The sequence below is a fragment of the Lissotriton helveticus genome, chromosome 3_1 (genome assembly GCF_964261635.1).
Source record: "Lissotriton helveticus chromosome 3_1, aLisHel1.1, whole genome shotgun sequence".
Taxonomy (NCBI): domain Eukaryota; kingdom Metazoa; phylum Chordata; class Amphibia; order Caudata; family Salamandridae; genus Lissotriton; species Lissotriton helveticus.
The window spans coordinates 1,401,803,412-1,401,826,371 of record NC_136061.1 but is presented as its reverse complement, the minus strand read 5'-3'; the positions used below and the strand labels follow the sequence as shown (position 1 = coordinate 1,401,826,371).

The following is a 22,960-nucleotide window of genomic DNA, read 5'->3' as shown; positions in this document are numbered from 1 at the left end:
CCACACAGAAAGTGTAACAGTCACTCCAACCCCAGATACCAGGAGCAAGTGGGATAACACCTCCCACCAAGACCCGGAGGATCAACAAACCAACGTACTGAGGAGGAGGCGGAGGAGAACGAGGACGGAGACCCGCGAGAAGACGCTAAATGGCGGAGTCTGCATGAGTATTGAACAGAAGGACCCCGTCAAAGGGCAGATCAACCAGACGCTCTCTAATATTATCGGGAAAAACAGCATCACGTAGCCAAGCATGGCGACGAAGAGCCACAGAGGTGGCGCCAAAGAACGGCCGAGAGCATCGGCAACATCCAAGGCCGCACGACGAATAAACATGGCCAACTCCCTACCATCCAACACATGCCCCCGCAGATCAGCACGGACATCCTCATTGGAGACATCAGAAAGAAGGGACTCAACAGAGTCCCACAGGCCGGCAGTAGCCCTGGTCAACACACACAAAGTGTTAAGCGCCCGCAAGGCAGCGCTGGAAGAAGCAAAGACATTACGCCCCCACGAATCCAACCACCGAGTCTCCCGAGACGGAGGAAACACCACCACAGGCAAACACGGAAAGGCATTCCGCAGAAGAGAGCCTCGAGTAGAAGGGTGGAAGGATGACAAACAGGGTCGTGCGGAGCGGGGCGATGCAGGAGCACCTGAGGCACCGGATCGCCCGTGGCAGGACGCCCCCAAGCTCCCATAAGAGAATTGTGGAGTGACGCTTCAAAAGGAAGGAACAACTCACGTCCACCAGAGCCCTGGTGGAGAACTTCCAAAAGGTTGTCCGTGGGAAACGGAGTGACAGATTCACCCATCCACAGAATACCAGCGGCTGTGGAAATAGCCCGCACAAAGGCAACACTGGCCTCAGTAGGGCATCGCAGAGGGGAAAGTAATTCCTCCGTGGGCGACGGCTGCAGACTGAGCCGTCCATCCCCAGGAGGGGTCGACCACCCCGGAATAGTGGAGGATCCACAGATGAATGGTGAACCTGAGGGGCCTCGGGGGAAGGTGGAGAGGCCGGTGGAAAAGCCAGCCGCGAGCCACAGAAATAAGGGTTCGAGGATTTATACCGTGGGGACGGCGAGGAACCTTCCCTGGAAGATGCCGGTGGAAAGGCAACAATACAGCGCCCTGTCTCCGGGGAGGAACACACCAACAGATGACAGAACTCTGGAGAAAAAGGGACCTCATGAGATGAATCCAGAACCAGACGCCGGGGTGGCTCCGTGGAGTCCGCCACAGGCGCCTGATCGAAGTTGATCGGTGCCAGAGTGGGCACTTGGGGCACCGGCTCGACTTCTGCCACCACGTGCTCTCCAGGAGCGGGGTTGACGCCGGAACGGCGAAGGAGCCGCCCCGTCAAGGACTGAGGGGGACTCGGGAAAGCACCCCAGGTCCCAGCCCCCACCAGTGACTCCACCGGAGCTAGGGAGGAAGGCTCCCGGTGCCGAAACGGCACCGGCTCGGCCCCTGGTGAGGCAACCACCTGCTCAGAGGACCTAGGGGAACTCGGGGGCAAGCCTTGAGTCCCGGCGATCTCCTGCGACACCACAGGGAGCCCCGTAGGGATTTGCAGTGAGGCAGGGATGCCAGGCGCCAAAAAGGGGAGACCCGAAGGACCGCATCTCGATGACACCAACCTCCTACGACCTGAAGTCGAAACCTTCAGCGCCTGAGACGCCGGCGACTCCTTGGAAGTCTCCGAGCACGGCAAGGGATCCGCTGACATTTCAGGAGGTGGAGGAAGGGCCAAAGAAGACTGCAGAGCCGCAGCGTAGGCTGTAATTTAGGCCCTAGTCGCCCTTGCTCCGGGAAACGGCGAGTAGGAAGGCGACAAGCGGGGGCGCATGTCCTGGAGGGGGGAGAGTGCGCCCACTACCGAAGGATGACAGGGCCTCGGAGACAAACTGAAGGACCTACCGGCTGGTGAGCCACGCCCTTGGGGTCGTGGCGAGAGACGGCGTCGCAGACGAAACCGGCAGCTCTTTGCTTCCGAGGTAGGGGACGGGCGCTGGGATGACACCAACGTGGCCAAGCACACCGACAGCAACTTCAACCGGCGCTCCCGCCGTGATTTAGGCTTAAGGTACTGGCAGGCGTCGCACTCCTCCGAGTCGTGGTACTCACATAGGCACCACATGCAAATCGGATGAGGGTCCGTCGCTGACATGGGACGTGCACAGGAGGTACACGTCTTGAAGCCCAAAGTCATTCGCACACTGTTCCACTAACGCCAAAGCGTAAAAAGAGAAGGCCTGAAAACAGGCCAGGACACAATCCAGATCCGTGTTGCACGCGGAAAAGAGACAAAACGGACATAGGTGCGCCGGGGTGGGACTTATGTATCCTCGCTGACATCACAGACGCGCACAACATCAGGGCGGAGTCACGTGGTGCCGTCCCCCCGGCGTGCAGGGATGCTGTGGCAGAAAAGACTTCCGGATCTAGTCTCACGCTGGGGGATAATTCTACGTTAAGGAATCTGCAGCTAGTAGTCACAATCAGATACATACTTCCTCACAGTGATCACCTGCAGAGAAAGTCCACAAATATGCAACATAAGGGCACATCCTTTGGGTGTCACCTGTATGCAGTTTGATTAATTAATAACTGTACCTACTAAAGTACAGCCATGTGACACTCACTTGCTTGTGGCTCACCCCATTAAGAGTTGGATGGAGACGAAGGCCCATCCAACTCAACTGCCCCAATTAGTGCACCCAAAACATTCACTATTGTTAACAAGACAGCACCCTCGACTGCAGGCAAGGAAAGACACAAACACCCACTACTATTGCCAAGTCTACGCCTACCACAACAACCAGGAAAAAACACTACACTTGAGCCTTGACTGCCCTCCCACCCAAACTTTCAGCCAAGGAGGCACCCACCACTGGAGACAATATCCTCCACTGTAACTCAGAAGGCACAAATGTATAGACTGCTTCCACCACTGCAGCCAATAAAGCATCTAGCACTGCAGCCAATGTAACTGAAGTCATTGTTGCAAGTAGAGCTGCAACCACGCTGCTAACACCTCAATTGCAACTGTCAGAACCATTTTCACTGCAACATGCACTTCCACCTCAGCTGCAACCACCACTACCAATGCTCCCTCAGCACCTGTCATCTTGACAGCGACATTACCTGCCTCCTCTCCATGAACCCACCGCACCTTAGACCCACCATCTATCCCTGTAGTGCCAATTTATGTTTGTGAGGATGTCGTGGCCCAGTCTCACCCAGAGGACATTGTACCTTTTCAGATTAAAGGCATGGAGGGTGAGACTGTTCTGGCAATTGAGTCAGCGGAAGACCCTGCAGGTTGGAGCCCACCTCACCTCCCCAACTGAGAAGGAAATATCTGGCACGTTCCCTGATACTGACATAATGTGGACCTTGCAGGAGTTGAATCGGCAGATGTTGAACCTTGTCAATGGGCAGTCAACTTCACTGGCATCATAGGGAAACCAAGAATTATGATTCTCTGCCCTCCCAACGATCAGTAACAAATCAAAGAAGCAGCTGGTGCACAAGATACAGAGGGATCCGTTGGTAATAGTTAACTCGGTCCTTCAGACACCTTCCTCTCTCCAAAACCTGTGCTCTGAATCACATGACTGCATGCATTCTCGCCCGAATCTGCATGTCGTAGAAGCTCCTGCATTCGTGAGCTCTGCATTGAATTACCTGGAAGTCAGTTATTTTCTCTACTGTGCTGTAAGATACCATATCGCTCTTTCCATTGCACCATTAACCACCTTCATTCCCACCTTCACACAGGCCTCCCCACAAAAGGAAGGGGAATATCAGCCCATACAGCACATGTCCCTTGGCCTGTTCGAGAACATACTTCTAAAAAAAGAAGAAAAAAGTTAAGTAATGCTACAGTTACATACTTTGAAAGTCCATCTTCTGGCCAGGCGTTTTTGTTTGTCTAGTTCTCGGGCGCTGGGTACAGTTTACAGAATAAAAAAATAATGAATATGTATGTTGTACAGAGTGGTTCATTGATGTACAGAGTGGTTTCTTGACGTACAGCGTTACATTGTTGTTTCTCCCAGTTCAGAGGTAGTGGTCACTGATACTAGTGAACCCATAAGCCTGTGTGCTTGTGTTATTCCCGAGTAAAGAACTAGTCAGGGGTGTATTGTTTGGGTGTGTACCGAATTACAAAATCAGTGACGGTGGTTCATTCAACTACACTCATACCTCTTTCCATGTTGGATGTTTCATATACAGAAGCCTAGTACTACAATCTCCGAGGGCAGGGGTGTAGCGTCCAGGGTGAGTTTGGGGTTTGACCACCATCCCCAATAAATGCTTTCTTGGCTTGAGAGTTGGGTCTGGGGTCCCCGAGTCGGGTTTCCTATGTTTTTGTTGGGTTTTCTCATCATCCTTGACAAAGAAGTATTCATTTGTTACATATTTTGATCGGGACCTTACACAGAGGTCCACCTAATGCAAATCAGTATTGACCCTGTTCCTCATAGGAACAGTCCGTTCCAACCAAGCCTTGGTCATCTCATCCCTCCACTCTGCCGCATATCTTTTTTTAGTTGGGAAACTTCAGATTCACCTTCCACCCCAATATCATGGGCTAAGCTAAGCCCTTGACCAATGGCAAAAAAACTATGAAATGCTTGTCACTTAGGAAGTTGATGGGTTCCCAGACGTAGGAATACTGACCTGTGCTACTGTGAAACCTTGGCAATATTAACCATGATAGCTCACCTCAAATTGTTTATGTCCTATTGATAAATCAACCAAAGACATAACCAATAAATATTGATTTGACCATGTAACATTGCTTCTTTTGTTCAATGATTTTCTTGTCTCCGGGCTTCTAACAGGACCTTTAAAAACAAATTTGTTACTAAGGACCAAAAACTAGGCTCTCACTGCTGTATCGTTTATTAAAAAAATAAACTGAGCTTAAGAATCGAAAACGTAGTTATGTCTTTGGTTGATATACAAATGTAACATAATATTTAAGGTGCGCTACCATATTTAGGGCCACATGTATGAAGCTATTTTGCGCTCGCAAACAGGCCAATTCACTGAATCGGCCTGTTTGCGAACGCAAAAAAAGGCATTTCCTATGTACCAAACTCTTTTTTTGCGATTTGGTAACCTGTTACCGAATCGCAAAATGGGTTTGCGATTCAGTATTAGGAAGGGTCTTGCGGTTACTGCGTCCCTTCCGAATCACAGAGGTATGTATGAATGTTTTGCAACCAAATACCGGTCGCAAAACATTTACAGTTTACCATCAGATTCAATCTGATGGTAACACATTAGGAAATGGGAAGGGGGCCCCAAGGGACCCCGTCCCCTTTGTGAATGGTGACGAAAACGTTTTTTTAAGAGCAGGCAGTGGTCCCACAGACATTTTTTTCTTTTAAACGCAAATAGTTTTCCTTTAGGGAAAACAGGCTGCATTAAAAAAAAATGCTTTATTTAAAAGCAAAGACGGACATGGTCTGCTGACCCCAACAGGCCACCATCGCCGTGATTTTACCAATTCCTAGTGGTTCGCCAATTGCAACCTACCTCATTAATATTAATGAGATAGATCGATTTGCGTCTCCATAGGAATCGCTAAATGAAACTCATGGAAGCTTCATACATTAGGAATAGCAATTAACTAATTGCAATTCACATTAAATTGCAATTAGGTCATCACTATTCCTAATATTGATACATGTAGCCCTTAATTTTGTTCTTTTTGGGTTCTCCATACAGGTGGATCTGATTTGATGTGGATGCAAGTTTCATACTGTTATGATTGGTGGTATCATTCTTATGTAAGAGTAGATGGTGCATGAGTATCAAACGGTCCTACTCTCCCTCTCTTTCATTGATCCAACAGCCTTGTAATTTCATATTAATTTCCACGGGTGGAAATGTACTGTATTTAGTCAATATCCCTGGGATTATTTACAGCTTCAGCACAATGGTCATACCGAAACTGTTATCACTTACAATAAAGATTTGCATGCTGTGTTTCAGCTTGTAATTGAGCAGAAAAACCCAGATTTGCGTAATCACCAATCCAGCCAGTATTGGTAATACCAAATGACTATTCATTGGGGTCACTATGTATTTTTATGGACAGCGTAAACAATCTTTTATTTTGGGGCTGTCCGGTCTACTCTGGATCACTGTCCAATGCTTCCAGATCTTTATGCTTTTAGTGTTTTATAAATAACTTTGGATTAGATAAAGAATGGAATGGTCAAAAGTGATAAAGGTGTTGAGATTCAATGAGCATGAGTTGGGTTACAAAAGTAAAGAAGTTATGGCAAAGAATTGATAAGAGGTGCTGTCAACAATTTTAGTCACCGAGAAACAAAATAAAGCTTTAACGAGAACGCCGCCTGGCATCCCTACGTTTCCTGGCATCACGAAAGATGGCCTTGATGGGTGAAAGATTGGTTTTAATGCTTGGTCCTCCAGCAGCATAGTATGAGGTGGTCTTTATCAGGATTCTAGATGTATACAGGCTTTTGTCATAAGGGAGGATAATTCCAGTTTTAAGAGTGCCATTCAATTTGTCATTGGTGTCTACAGACTTTAAAGAATGATGCCTCAACCGCTGCACCTAGATGGGGAGTCATGGTGCTTTAAATTATATTTTTGTATTTGGAGGTGATATGTTGTTCCCATATGCAGTTTGTGGCAGGTACAAAGAAGGTATCTAAGAATGATTTGATACTTAAATTAAGGAAGTGCAATGTAGGAAGATGCAGAGCAGAATACCTTGGGCACGCCATTTCACAAGAAGACCTGAAACCGAAAAGCAATCTCATCACAGAGAGAGAGGCTCCCATCCCAGCAATCCAGAGCAACTGCCATCTATCTCAGTGGTCACAAAAATATTACTTGAAGCTCACCTCAATTTTTTTGAGCACTACATAACCTTGAAAGAGAAGAGATACTGAAGAACGGTATAGTGTACATGTGACTTCTGACAAACGCAATGGTGAAAAGAGGCCTTTCCCACGATGTCTCATTCATAAGTGTCTGGATGGATGGATGGTGTATCTGGATAATAATAATAGTAATATTTATAATAATAAAAAATAATGATGACGGTGATAAAAACAATAATGCTGAATTGTTAATGGCAACAGCATTAGTAATACGTGTAGTCCTAATAACTGTAAAGTCGTATAATTTTCTAATATCATTAACTGATTGTGAGGAATTTCCCACTCATTCACCGTGACTGTGTGGCTCGGGTGTTTGGCACATGGTTACAGTCGCTCTCCCCTCTCTGGTACTAACTTCAGCCTGACCTTTATTGCTAGTGATGCAAATGCATTAGCAGCTTGCTATGTGATTAGGAGTTGATGCCATCAATACAGATCCAGCAAACAACTAGCCACTTAGCAAGCAAGATACCATCAATGGAGGCGCCGATTGGCTCCATTGATAGGAAATTGACAAAAGCAATCAAGGACCACTCCACATAGAGACTGACCTATTTATGGATGCTTGTGGGCACGCTGAGGCACATCCTCGTGCAAACTCCAGATTCCGGGCTGATATCTTTCACAGTGACTTACCGCACAACCTAAATCCATCTGGTGTTTCAATAAAAGTGCTCGTTGTCCTGAGGCAATCTGCAGCGTACAATGGTCACATTCGGATTGATGCTCTCAACCATGAAAAAGACGAGAAAATACAGCCAAGAATGAGAAGCGAATCTTCTGATTCTAAAACGTCTACATCACCCAACACCAACCACAGAGGCTGGAAAGAGCCCTAATGAGAAACAACAGCACAGGGATTCCATTTTGAGCTTTTTTTATGACATACAGGCGCCCCAGTATCACAACCAATGCACCCTACACCTTGGCATTATGGTATCTGAAAACACGTGTTAACTTTTTCTTTATTTTAATATGAATAACATTTTCCATTTGATTTTAGGTAAACTAAAGCTTGTAATACTGTATAACAGTAAAATGATATATTTTCAAAAAAATACAGAATTCAACTTTAAGGTCCATGATCGATGAATATGTTAAAGCAAAACTCCAGTGATTATTCAATTGACTTTCAGTGTCAGACGTGGAACATAAGGGCAATGTGGCACAGCAATTTTAAAAATCTAATTCACCCCATGCCAGTACGGTATTAACAAAGATGTATTTTATTATTTCAAAACTGGCTTCAGTAACAGTCTGGTCTGATGGCATCTATCTATAAAGTCACATAATGGAAGCAGCACACTGGTTATGTACAAAGGCGCCTTTCGTTAAGCTCGATTCGCGAATGGTCTGGTTCTCGCAGCACGTGGAGGGATGGTGAAAGGAATGGCGCATCTCACAATGTGACTGGAGAAACCAATGTTCAAGGATATGAACCAGGAAACCATTTCTGCACATTTAATATGCAGAAGCTCTATAATAGCATTCTGTACAACGTTTTACAAAATGTGTGCATAGGGAACAGTGGCGCTTCGTCGAAATGACTGAGAGATTTGGGCACCGTATGTTAACCTTAGCTCTGGCACCTTAGATTTTGAGGTGAAGTACTTCACGTTGCCTGGAATATTTCCTCACTCCTCCATTTCTAAATCCAATGTGAGTTGACCCCCTCCCCACGTTCTTCGCATGTCATTTTTGCAGAAGTACTGTGTATTTTATCCCTCTTTTGGGTGTATATATTCCACATCCTGGGAACATCTGGTGAATAGCATAAAAAAGGCAGATGGTTGGGCTTCAGCTGAAGGAGTTGGATAAATGTGGTGGGGCTAGGGGAAAGAGCCACATCCTACTAATAGGAAGCCCTTGGGCCTAGACCATGAGGGAGATGGCTGAATAGGGAGAAACAGTCAATGTTATATTTCAACAGTTCTGGTTGTACTGTTTCTTTATAGCAAGAGATCAGTGCATCCATGGGACGCTTTGCTGCCAGCTCACTTTCATTGGCACCATTGAACACTGCACGGTTTTAAGCGGACACATTATGGCAATCATGGTGAGGCCTTCTGTTCCCAGTCACTGCTGCAGCTCCTGCAGCAGCTGTGAAGGATTGTTGCCTACTCTGTCCACCCCACTTGCTCTGTTTATTCAAGAGAGTTATTTGGCAATGCCTTGCCACCGGAAGACTCTCGCTGCAAGGCTGTTCCTGTGCAAAAGACACTTGCAACACATCCCGAGGCTATGGCCAATAGCCCTCCTACTAGGCAAACCTCAGAGTAATGGATAAAACCACAGGCAGGTGGCGCCCCTCACATCTGTCAGCTGGTGCATGAAACAAGCTACTCAGATGTGGGATAATCCAACCAGCCGCCCATCAAATCCACATTTGTGTACTGTGGAACAGAGTGATATTTACACACACACACACGCGTACACACACACACCTATGCTGAAGGACTTTACAACAGTTTGTTCCCTTTGACTTAGTTGAGAAGGGCACAGCATTGTGTCTATTTTGTGTGCGTAGATGGATTTGAACAGGGCGTTCTCTGTTTCCATGTCCAGGAAAGACATCTTCTCTACAAGATTCCTTGGTTGATTCTGTTTGTGATGAAACTCTTCACGGTCGGGACCGGATGCACATCATTTTGATGTTTCCGGCGTTCAATGAAGCACACCAGGCGCGAGGTGTCCAGAGGAATTTTTGAATAGCTTCCGCTGTGGGACTGAAGCCAAGGGTGCTGCAAGCAGGTGCCCACCGTTGGCCTACGCCGAAAGTCCTCCTGAAGGATAACATTGATGAAATCCCTGGCGTTATGACTGATGTCGCAGAAATAATCATGAGGAAAACTGAAATCCACCCGGCATATGTTCAGACAGGTCTCCTCTTTGCTTTCATCCAGAAATGGGGACACCCCGCTAAGCATGATGTATGTGAGGACTCCTATGCTCCATATGTCCGTGCTGAGGGATACTGGAGTCCCATGGATGACCTCTGGAGCTGCAAACTCTGGGTTTCCCAGGAGGTGGTGGATGTGATAATGTCCCGTGATCTGGACGGCATCTTCCAGGTCGATCAGTTTAACCCGCGGCACAGGGATCCGCAGATCTATTAGCAGGTTTTCTGGCTGTTGAAATGGAAAAGAAAGAGAATCGGAAATCAGTTCACTTTTCTTCTGGCCAACGTTATTCATATCTGTTTATTTCTATAGATCATTGCATGAATAGTAATGACTAGGTGACTGATATACCTTGGGAACACACAACATATATATACAACTAAAATATGATAGCGTGTTTGAGTGCATAAAATGCAGTGGTTTAAAAGCCTACATTTCTCAGGCAACCCTGTGAAGTATGGGTTTCATGATCATAATAACAGCCCCCAATCCACTTTGTAGATTTTTTTTAACGTTGTAAGGACCCGTAGGATTGGATGGAAAAGCTATCTGAATTAGGTGACAAGGTTGGCTGAATTTTGCACAAAAATGGAAAATGATGTGGTATTCTGTGGTAGTATTATGTTCATCCCTTTGAGCTTCAGACACATTCTTAGTGAAATATGCAAATAATTCAGCAAATGCCATAAACCTAAAATTGCATCCTAAAGACGACAGTCGGAAAAATCACATAAATCCACTGACCCTCACCATTGTCCATTGTTTCAGCAACACTTTATTCTGTAAAGGTAAACCTAAACTTTTCAATTCCAATCTGTGCACATAGGTTAGATGCAAACAGCTTTTTCAAGTTAACGACCCCAAATAAACATGCAATATAAGAAATGCATAGTGGGTACTGTGTAATATGGCCCTGTATTACCATCTTGGGGTTCTGGGGACATTTATAAACCACTCAGGTCCCAGTTATGGGTCATATATATGAACTGTGCCAATATGCAAGCCAGGGCTTTGCAAAAGCTTCATTTTAATAGGCACAGACCCATACCTCAGCGCTTGTGAATTAAATGGAGAACAAACAACAAGTTATCATTCACATCAACAAAAGTTCCAAGGCACGTTGAGTGAATTGGAAAGGGATACCAGTGCATATGAGTGGTGGAAGAGAAAGCTTAATTAACAGACACCTCAGGTCTTAGCCACTAAGAGTATTTATTTTGTTTTGAAAGATACACTTACTTGTGTCTAGCCTCTATGCTCTCATAGAATTTTAATGAGAATTATATCTGGAATATCATAATCTGCCTACTAAAATATATTTTGTTATGGAAACCACAACTTTCACACCTATTGGTCTCCACAACATTCACAAACAAGAAAGCATAAAACATTAATGTCAAATCCATTAAAAAAAAAACAACAATATTTTGTTGTAAATTAATAGAGCAATCTCTTTAAAATCAAGGTGCTAGTAGTTTTTTCTGTTTTATTGTGTATAAGTGAGCATAACCTGGCGCCCTTACTCTGAAGGCACTTGAAAAGTCATTGCAAATTTGCTTCTTAATTTCTCAGAAATTGCTCAACTAATTTAGCTCATACTTAGATACCGACCAATTTAGAATTGCAGACAAATTTGCGAAATTGTGAACAATTTTATCATAGTAGCTTTAACTTTTCCTATCTAGGTTATAATTCAGAGGGGAGTGACATCCTACCTATTTGATGAAAACATTGTAGAGGTAGCAATCTACTTGCCAAAGACGGAGAAACACCCTCTTATAAGTAGTACCTCAAGTGAGATTTCAGTGAAATGCAAAAAGTTTGTAAAAACGAAGGTCCTCATTTTGAGTGCTGCGCTTAGATTCTGATATAAATGGGAGTTAGCAACCAAATTGGGGTTAAGAGTCACGGGTAAACTTTACACAGATCCATTGTTTTTCCCACACACAAATTTTGCAAGAGAAAACCTTGCGAAATTTGTGAAGGAAAAAATCTCAATACTTTGGGTTTTGCAGTTTTGAACGTACCGAGTCATGTGATTCTACAGGGTTTGCACCCGGAAACAAAATAACCATGTTGTATTAGCCAATCCCCCGGGAGTATTGCTGTATTCTTCTACCAGGGTACTCATGATGTTCCCCATAGTCTCTTTTTGTGGAAAAAGTGAATCTTTTCTCTGGTGATCCCCTGTACCTCTTCTCTCCTACTCATGCAAAGCTTGCAGGGAAGACTGACAAACTGTAATATCTAATTATTTTCATCTTCTTTCTAATACTCTACTCTATGGTTGGTATTGTCTGTATATCATTTTCTGTATCTATTGTCTTGCTTAATCTGGTAGAATGTACATAGGTCATAAGAGAAAAAGTAGCAGTTGGAGCTGGACAGCTTGGTATGGTGTAACCTGTATGGATGCGATCATTCTCTGAGGATTAAACCTCATTTTAAATCATTTGAAGCCTGGATATCTTTACTTCAAATGTCACACACACCTGGAGATGCGCTGAGTTAAGTTGTAGCTCAGCACTGAATTACATTTCTCTTAAATCCCCTTTATCTGCAAACAGGCTAAAGCACTTTTGAGGCACAGTCATTGGTGTATGCTAATTTAGTCAAATCTGGGGGAAATATTTTTTGATTTACCAGAGGATACAGATGCACTGAAACTGAAAAGTCACAGAGGAGGAGTTTAAAAACACAGGCTACATGAAGTCTAAAAGGTCTCCAGTTTGAATCCCTCAAACTGTAGTTTTTTTTAAAAAGCCAGGTCATTTGTGGGAAAACAACAAACTGGGTCACACAGTAAAATAAAGACAGGTGGCGCAGGTTAGAAAATGCATTTTGTTTTTTTTAATGTCTGCGACCCTCCCAACTGGCACAACAGATGCCCCCTGCATTTCACTCCCTCACCTTGATATCTAAGTGTGCCACTCTGCAGTTGTGTAGATACTGTAAGGCCTCCATGGTGTCTCGGATGAAAAATGCCACCTTCTCCTCCATGAGTTCATCGTGATTCATCAGGTAATCAAGGAGCCTGCCATCATCCATGCTGAAGCACAACAAAAATATAAGCATAGTATGTCATACAAATGAACAAGCTACTGGCTGTTAATCTTGGAAAGTTATAACATAAACGTATATCTCTTAGAGAGCCCGCATGAGCGATATATAGGTTTTGGTGCAAACATATGTCTTGTCTTCATCGTAAAATGTTTTGATGATTTTATAGTTAACACTTTATTTTAAGGTTATGTGCCCATATTTGAGTACATTTTACATCAAATCATAATGCTTTATTGCAATAACAATCAGAAAAAAGAAAGCATCTATGATGTAGGGCTACTTAAACAAAGTAGAAGAGAGTGGATTCCATATTGAGTTATTACTATGAACAAGCTATTCTGAAATTAAACAAGAAATGACAGGAGAAACTATTTTTCATTAATTTTACAATAGTGCTAACCCTACTTTTCAGGACAGGTGAAAGGATGCAAACCCTCAGACCCAGTCTGTGGTCATTGGGTCTGCTCATGTATGACTAGTGCTCCCGCCATCTTATGGGATATTTTTGTCCCTACTACTATTGTAAGCAACACAGAGGGGAAATGTGATGCAATAAGAAATATGAGGGCATCGCTTTCATGCAGAGCTCAGCCCTCCTTCCTCAACAGTGGCAATCTGATCATCGTGAGTATGGAAACCCTAGAGTTCGCCATAGTGGGAATGTTGTCATCACCTAGCTGATCAAGTATAAAAGACAATTATCTAGGAGTGGGAAATGCTCCTTTAATTGATTCCATCTGTTACAAGATAAAAATTACTATGCGGGAATTAGTACATCCCTGAACATTTTAGGAATACATCATTCCTAAAGCGTAACAGAAAGGATGAATTAAGGCAAACATACATTAGCCTTTATCATACGAAGGCGGATTGACCAATACAGGCATAGGGTACAGCACAGAAATCCTTTGGACACATCTGATTGGAAAGCCCCTCAGAACAATCACAGCCCACTTTATTTGCCCCTTGATAGCAAGCATAAAGAATCAAGAAACATATGAAGTTGGATATTACCTACTAGCAAATATGATTGGGCAAAGATTACTGCAATTCATTTATATTAGAATATACATCCTCAATATAAAACCTCATTACAATTTCTCACTGTTGATGTAAAATAGGGATAATCATTGATATTCAAAGAATCTGTGGCAAACTTATCAGATGAACGTTGGTATTTTTCAGTATAAGTTACAAAAAAATATTTGCACTGCAGTCTGGAGCAGACCACTAATTCCTCCATGTCTACCGTAATGCAGAGCACATTGCTTATGCTTACCTTGTGGGGTTTTGCAGTGATTGTTGTCGTAATATCAGACCCCCCAGTATATTGCGGCATGGATTAGCAAATTTAGCAGCACAAATATGGAAATTTAGCGGCACAAATATGGAAATTTAGCGGCATTTTTGCGGCACAGTATTTTACTCATAAGAATTCATTTTCAGCCTTAAATCAATAGAAAATGTTTTAGCAGGGTATTCCACTTTAAAATAGGTATGTTTAAAGTTCTGCCGCTCTACAGAAGCACAGATCCAATCCTAACCTCGTTTAAGGGGGGTCCTGTTTCTCCCCTGGATGTTCTAGCACACTTGTACGCACCCCCGCTGGGGGTACCGCTGCCTCCTGGACCCATGAGGCACGACACCTCTTCCTCAGGTGCCCTAGGGCTCAGAGTCTTCGTGGGTGGAGGTGCATTGCCACGGCTAATGTAAGCAAACCCCTCCCCAGCCTTTTGGCACAGAGATCTTTTTGTTACTTGCAGCTCGTACCTTGCAATCTTTCTAATACAGCCGAATGCTTTCCAGTATGGATGATGGGGTCTCTTACACCTTGTAACCCTTTTTTCCAAATGCAACTTGATATACATTTGAGTCACATGTGTTTGATTTTTTCGTCTCTGCTAATATGTGGGTGTGATGATAATAATTTGTAAGTGCATTTTAAATTGTTGTGTAATTAGTCACACAGATCCCCCTCATTTCGTCTATGGAGGTAACTATTCCACTTCTACACATGATGGTACCCAACTTTCTCTTTCAAAAAATATAACTCAAGTGGTTGTTAACAACACAATAGAAACTGTTAGTCTTGATAGTCTTAAAATAAATGAACATGCCTGGCTTGATAGGTTACTGTTTGTAGATTTTTCTTGGAAAACGCCCTCAGGAGGCGAAGGAGAATGGACGGCTGAGTAAGCCTTACATATCCTGCACAACTTCATTATGTTGCAGAAATGCAATTTAATACAGTACTTAGATACTTTCAGGCTCACTGTGCATATTAACTTCAAAAGTTGACAGAGGTAGCGCGTCCATTTAATGCACGGGCACTGGAATTATACGCAAGGCAGGCACAAATTAAGCAGGTGCATTGTCTAAATTATTCATCAACACAAGCAAAATATGTGGCGTAACGTGTGACATTTTGTGACAGTAGTTTTGTAATTTTTACTTTTTAACACTCTCTGGGCAAAGGTGTCATCTTAATACTATCAGTTTGACACCTAAATACTGAAGTGAGCGACTAAAAAGGCCTAGAGAGACTGTATCTGAACTGCAGGATGTGCCTATCACGCCCAGCAGTAGTAAGCCTCTCCTTGTGAGCTTTCCCTTTTCTAGCCTCATCCACCTGCCAGACCTTCTCCCTGCTTCGTCTCCTCCATCACCCTGGGCACTACCTTCACTTCCTCCTCTGCCATCACCTCCGCTTAACCTCTGCTCCCCATCTATCTACACTCACTAGCTCACCCCTCCTGTAGAAGCAGTATCTCTCTCTTTTACAGACCCTTTTATGCATCTCTCCTCTTCACTCGCCTCCCTATCTACTGGCCCCCCTCTCACACAAGGCCCTGTCTTCACAGCTCCCCTCTCCTCTCCAGCTCTCCTCTCCAGCACCTCCCTTCACAGCTCCCCTCTCCTCTCCAGCACCTCTCCTCTCCAGCACCTCTCCTCACTGGCCCCTCTACCCACAGAAAGGGAGCAGAGGATGAGAAGGGGCCTGGGATTTCAAAGGTCACTTAAGCCAAAGCCAAAGTGACGTGCCTAAAAAATATGACCTGCCTGCTAATTGTGATGAGCAAGCTTGCCACACGCACAGCCAGAGACTGGTTGCGTTGACTGTGCTTGTGGCAGTGTGGATGGAGGAAGGGCAAATATGACGACGAACATGCGTTCATTTCACTGTATTTCTAGCAACATTCCAGCAGGTGATTGTGAGGTGTGGCTGGTATAGTGAATTTCAGTGCACAGGGAGAAACTATATCAACCTGAGTTTGACCCCACTGGTCATGGTTTAGTTTGTGTGTATTTCAGTGTAGGTAAGAAAGCGATATTATGGACAATTTCTGGTGTGCATGAATACTTTAATTTCTTTAGAGGAGCAGCCAAAGTTAGTTGTTGAAATTGCTTGCATTTGTTTTGCGTGTAAATTAAAGAGAGAATGCAATCATGGAAAATCGTAAAGGGCGGGGAGCCGTTGTGAGGAGAGAAGTTTAACGTCACAGTGTGCCACACTGGGATTGGTCGATTGGTGTGAAGCCGAACTGTAATTAGTTGGCTACATCATAGAAAGCTGCGTTGTTATTAGTTGCTGACATCAATGAAGAACTGTGGGTAAAGAAATTAGTTCCTGGTTTGAAACAAAAAGATTTACTGCAATTGTTAAAAAATGAAATTCTTTAAGGCTTTAGGAGACATGTTTAGGGGAGATGTAACTATACTGCTTTGTGAGGGAGAAGAAAGAAGAAAAACGACACAGGGTCGTGGCTCCGTGCCAGCAAGGCTAAGCCAAATCAATCAAAAGAACAACATAAATGCCAGTACTGGACGTCACTTAAACTTATTATAGCCGACCTATATGAGAAAAAACATATTGGTCCGTTGATTTACTTACGTCTCTAGTTTATTGGTTAATTTTTCACTAGTAGAACCATATTTTTTTCATCACCATATCAAATAGCTTTTTTCGAGTATGTACAAATATAAAACATTACAATACATAAGAATTTCAATACACAATACAATTTACAAATTTACAACACATCCAACTCACACACTGGCCAAATCATTCATCCTTCCCTGACATACAAAATATACACTTTGGTCCCAATGTCAATCGTGGATTCTCTGTCCATGTAAATGATTTAACTTTCGTCGTCTTAATTTGATATATAATGACTGTTTAGAGGTGGAATCCTATTTCTTCAATATAGTTTATGCTATATTTCAAATTGACAAAAGGCACCAGAAAGGGTCGACGCGTTTCGAACCCCTCGAATGTGGGGTTCTCCTCAGGACCAACAATTTCTTATTAATATGAAAAAACCTCCTAGTTGTGGTGAATGGATGAGACAAGGCACTCTATTAAATAGCGTGGCACCACGATCGCATGATGCCGAATCGGAGATCTCAACTGTAATTCAGTTGCCCAATCCCGTGGTGGTTTAACTTTTTTTCTTTATTTCGTCCTTGATCCGAATGTGTTCGCGTCCCTCACAGTGAAATCGACAGTCTGCAGGTTTTCTGTGTACACGCTGTTCGTGGCGTTTAAGTGAGGTACATCACTGAATATTCTCCAGAAGTTCGAGACTGATACTTACAAGACAAAGTTTTTTTGAGCGTTTTTGTGCTACGATCTCTACTTCAAAATTTAGTGCGCCGTGGCAGACCTTGTTCTACCTTATTAATGACACTCGTTTCATGTGTCATGGCTGCCCCTGACGAAGGGCCGCATAGTCCCGAAATGCACCGGGCCACTCTCCAAAAAACAGATGAAGATTTGAATGACATGTTTTCACATGACTACAATGTGTTAATAACATACTTTTAAAACTAAAAATGGTTACAAGCTTCGTATTGTTTACTATTTGATTTTTGTTTATGCTTTGATTTATGTATATGTGATCTTAACGCATCTACTTTAAATATACTGACAGTGAAAATATATGTTAAATTGTGATGATTCATTGATATTCATGGTTTGCTGGACACGCAACCTGTGAACCAGCAAGAGTCTGGGACAGCCCATGTTTGGCGAGGGAGTCCGAATAAGTCAACAGCTAAAGTCGGAACAAGAGGGTCCCATCATGTAGTGTTGACTGTGCCAGAACCAGACAGGATGGAAGAAGACAAAGTCTGCCTAAAGTGCATATGCCACACGCTTTCCCAGTAGATACAGAGGAATGTGGCCTAAGTGGAAGTGATGATGAGGGGCCAGTAGTAAGTAGATCAAACAGAGCAAGAGTACCCTGTTGGAAGTATTCTTCACCTGAATTGACATATTTCAACAATGGCCAAGAGAAAATGATTTGGTACTTGGAGAGTCAAGGTGCAAATCCAGCTGAACCTCTGTGAAAATGTCATTGTGGCTGAACTGTGTTTTGACTTTATTTTGCCTCAGAACAGACTGACCCAAATTGTCATTCATTTGATTTTTAGACAACTTTGAAATGCACATTTGAACAGAGACAAGCGCAAGGTTGTCACTTATAAGAATATGGAGTAGGGCTAAGGACAAAGACCTTGTAAATACTATAACTGCATTTCGATTGCCTGAACATTGTTTGCTATTTAAGTTGTTGGAAACTAATGAAAAAGATTGTTGCTACTTTCCACACAAATGGCCTGAGTTCAGAAAGGTTATGGAGCCTAATAATAGCACAAATTGATGTAGGCACATAATAGCAGGTGTGCTGATAGCTAAGTGTAGTACTAATTATGTTTTTTTCCCCAATTGTTTTATTGGTAGTATGCATGGGATGATCAATATACAGACATCATATTACAAGCATCAATGCGATATGTTGTTGCCCATCTGTAAACAGTAGCTTGGTGCCTTTTAAAGCTCACAGAGCGCAAGCTTTAGGAGGCGCCACAAAGGAATTAAATTTACAATGTAACCTAGGCCATATTGCTGGTACAGTTTTCTAGGGACCCTTAATATCCCACAATCTCAATAGTCCATTTGCAATTGTGCCCTGTAATCACATTACTACTTTTTTGATTTACATTTTCTGATACGGAAACAAAACAAACCCCCCTCAACAACTTTTATTGAGTACTAATGATGTTGCTTCTGGCATTACACCTACTGACTTCACCTAGTTTAGAGCAGACTAAGACTATACTTACCCTAAAACCCCACTTTCTATTGTTGAAAGAATGCACTCACTCAATGAGAAATACTTACACATAGATGCTTCTAGAGGAGCTCTTTCTTCAAATGTTTATACTATGGATGCTAGGGATAGCTACGTTTGAACGCAACTACCTGCATCGGCTGTAGAGGGTATACCCTACCATCACATTCCTTTGACTTATAGTATTACTTGTAGCTTGTTAATGAGTCTTTTGTATGGACAGGGTAATTTCCAATATTATTTTTCAAACTATGATTTGTTATTTTCAGAAGTTCCCATACTTAAACATTTGAATTGTCACCCTGAAACTAAAAATATAGAGAGTGCTTAAGGATTTTTCAACCCCACCATGACACCAGACACTGTTTATGCTCACCAAAACAATTTGACAAGTATCTTAACCAATGTAGAGAAGAGATTTATAAATTCAATTGAGGACAGAAGGAGAAGAATGGAATCGAAATCAATGAAAGTCAAAATTGGATATCAGTGGGCTAAAGAAGAAACTGAGCATCAAGTAGCAGGGAATCAAGCTGCATCAAGTTTAGATTTGAGACACAGAGGGAAATTATGCATATCTAGAGGAAAGTCCACAACCAACACAACATTTGTGGGAAAGAGTGAGTATGAACACACATTTGAAACTAAAGGACATTGGGAGTCATTGGAAGGGCTCCTGCGATTCCTGGGGTTTACTATGTTTGAGGAGAGCATGCATATTTTTGATTGCCAAAATGATGGTATGGTAAATGTTATTTAGGAATAGTTTTTCCAAAGATTTATCATGTGGAACATGTTGAGGGTCCTGTGTGGGAGCAGAATCATAGACCCAAAAGAGCAACTAGTGCTTGAGAATTAGTAGAATATATTTGTGTGCAATTATGCCATCTTAGGTGTGATTTTGAATTACATCAAAATTAGAAAAATGTACACAATCGTAGATAGGTTTTCTACCAGTACAGTAGGTGCCTTATTAGTTGTAGATACTAAAATGGTAGCTGTGAGAGCCATGGTTTTGCAGAACCGCCTTGCAATAGGCATCCTTCTTGCAAAGGAGGGCGGAGTCTGGCAGATGTTAAAAGCTGAACAATGTTGTACTTACATCTCTGACAAAAGTAAGGCTTGAAAATGTTTATCAAGAACATCACTGACTTGAAGGGAGATTTGAAGGAGTTAAAACCAACAGGTGCTTGGGAAGCGGTTGAAAATTAATTTTCTGCTGCAGGTAGATGGTTTGGAAACCTAGGGAGTGGAATTGTTGGAAGCATTTTGTAGCCCCTTGTGATAATTGCGTTTTGTGCACTATTCCTGGTTTTGATCTTTAAGGGATACAAAAGAACGCAAGCAAAAAAGGGAACAAAGAGAAAATAGCAGACATAGAACTAGAAGATAGACAGAGCAGATACTATGATGATATGAAATATTTGGAGGAATCCAGAAGAACATTTATGAAACCCGTGAAGTTTTAAGTGGTCCATCTGATAAGAGATTAATATCTTAATGAGATCGCTTGATTCGCCATCAGCAGGTGATTGGAGTAGCATTATTTAGACCCCACTCTTGCACGTCATAAATACTCAATATAAACATGCACTTAGCACTACGTACTTGTGTGTCCTACCGTTATTAATGTAAAGTGTTGCACTTAAATTCAGTACTGAAGCGAATTCACTGTAGAACTAGAAAATCCTATACAGTGTGGCTTAACCTTATTAAAATGAAATGTAGTCTTTAGAGATTGGATACAGTCATCTTCACACTATTAAAATGTGTTTACTTTACAACAAAAAAGATTTATATAAACGTGTGCACTAATGTTTTCGCATTAGTATTCATAACGTAGTTCTTGGTCAAACTTGTATTCTTTCATTTACAGTTACCTTACATTTTACTTAAAGTGCAACGGGACTCTTATGTTGAGTTTATGACTGACATGCCATTTGTATGTAGTTGTATGTGCACAAATTACACATATTAATGTGGACCATTGAATTATATCCTTTAATTGACCCAAGAAGGTTGTATTTCTTTTTGAAGAAAATATAGCTTTTTCATTTCTGCTGCGTGTCTTTTTCTATGCCGGTACGCTCACATTGTTGTTATTTTGAGAATAGATGTAACACTGTATTAGGGCTAGACAGCCTGAGAAGAAGACCTTGACAAAGAACAGAGAGAGCCAGGGCATTTTAATTGCAGTAATGTATCTAGGTGTTGCAGCTACCCAAGGACAATGTTGGTCTCAGGATTAACCTGGGAGAATATATTAATATTACAGTTTTCAACGTGAGAATGGAAAGGACAATGGAGCCCCTGATGATGTGATCAAGGAGTGTTACCCTGATGATTTGTGTGGTATAAACCGGTGTTCTCACAGGTTGATGTTGCCACTTTTCCTCTGGACTGTGAGAGGTAAAGACCTCTATGCTTAACCCTCTGAGTCCTTACTGAGTGTGGCTTATTTCCCTACCCCGAGAACACTCTTCTGAAATGCTGACACCTTCCCGCACGCTTCCCACATTTTTCTTTTTTTCTGTATTTCACAACTTTTTAGGCTCTTTTAGATGAAATCACTTTCGATAGTTGTATATTCTAAATTAGATGTCTTTAGACATTATTCATGTTTAAGAGAGAAGAACGAAGACACCGGATTCTGCTGGTAATTCTTTGTATTGCTGTGAATGAACTTCTTGTTTGTCTCATACTGATGAGCCTAAACTTCTTTAGGAGGTTTGGCTATCCAGCTGTTTTGTACCTTTACAGCATGGTATTGAGATACATTTACATTAACTTAACTGCTGACTTGTAATAAAACGTATTCACTTTATTTACTGATTCTTGGTCCTTATTGTGTAGATAAATGGGTTATACCGTTAAACGGTGATTTGTTAAATACTAACGCCCTTCACCTCTTAGTCAACCACAATGGTCTATTGAGTGCAATTTTGTAATCACGGCCTTTGCGCCACCAGTCTGTATGATGTTTGATCATTCCAGGTAATACCCCAGTATCCTTCCTTAGGTACTTGGGATTGGAACGGTTTCATACTTCACCCTGTTGCATTACTTGTCACTGCTTGGATGCCTTCTTTGCTGGTTTAATTTCATAATGAGATTATGTAGACAGCATAACTTTATAGTGTTCAAGAAAACCATTATATTAATGGTTCATTAAACCTGACAACACAGTAATACTGTGGCTTCTCATGCTTTGGGTACCCCCTCTATGGGGCCAGAAGTTCTAATCTGGTATGGCTTAGTTATCAAGCCAGGTAATGCTAAGATTTTCCTCTTATGAACTAAGCATATCATGAATAGAATCCATTGGATAGCCAATTAGTTAGCAGACAGTGGAAATTTGTTTCTGACTATGTGTAATGATAATTAATTAGAAGCACTCTCTCTTGTATGAACGGTGAAGTGACTCTTCGTTTTCCTTTCCCACATTAGGCTAACCAGTTCCAAAGTGTCCTAAGCTCCAGTGGGCACTTGGCCCACGCTGCAGGCTAATAACTCTAGTTGCTTTGGATATCCTCAGTCCATATATTAGACAAGAAGAAATATAAAATGGCGGTGCACTGCGCAGATTACTTACAGCTCCAGTATTAGGATGTAGGCGGTGGGGGACTCGTAGGTGTCATGGAGCGTGATATACTGCGGGTGCTGGAGATGCTGTAATAATGCTGCTTCATGCGCCGCCTGCTCTTTCTTCTTCAGCTTTTTGCTGACAAATTTGACAGCTACATCCTTTTTGGTGGCTTTCTGAATACATTTCTTCACTATAGAAAATCGACCCCTGTAGAAAAGAATCAATATAACAGAAGACACACATACATGATTCAGCAATAATATTTGTGGACTTTAGGTTCAGTTATCACAGGTTAAAATGCTGTGAATAATAAAGTTAAAGATTGGGTTGGCA

General features: G+C 42.5%; 1 protein-coding gene across 9 annotated transcripts in view; it reads right to left on the bottom strand.

Moving 5' to 3' along the window:
- Nucleotides 1-9,372: 9,372 nt before the first annotated feature.
- KALRN (kalirin RhoGEF kinase) overlaps nt 9,373-22,960 on the bottom strand; it is a 1,598,314-nt gene continuing 1,584,726 nt past the window's right edge. For all 9 annotated transcript variants that reach the window (XM_078682047.1, XM_078682045.1, XM_078682043.1 and 6 more), the window contains 3 exons: nt 22,634-22,834; nt 12,752-12,890; nt 9,373-10,069 (listed from right to left, as the gene is read on the bottom strand). In XM_078682047.1, the coding sequence (XP_078538173.1) occupies nt 9,521-10,069; nt 12,752-12,890; nt 22,634-22,834 (889 nt within the window). In that variant the 3' untranslated portion in view covers nt 9,373-9,520. The remainder of the gene's footprint in view (nt 10,070-12,751; nt 12,891-22,633; nt 22,835-22,960) is intronic.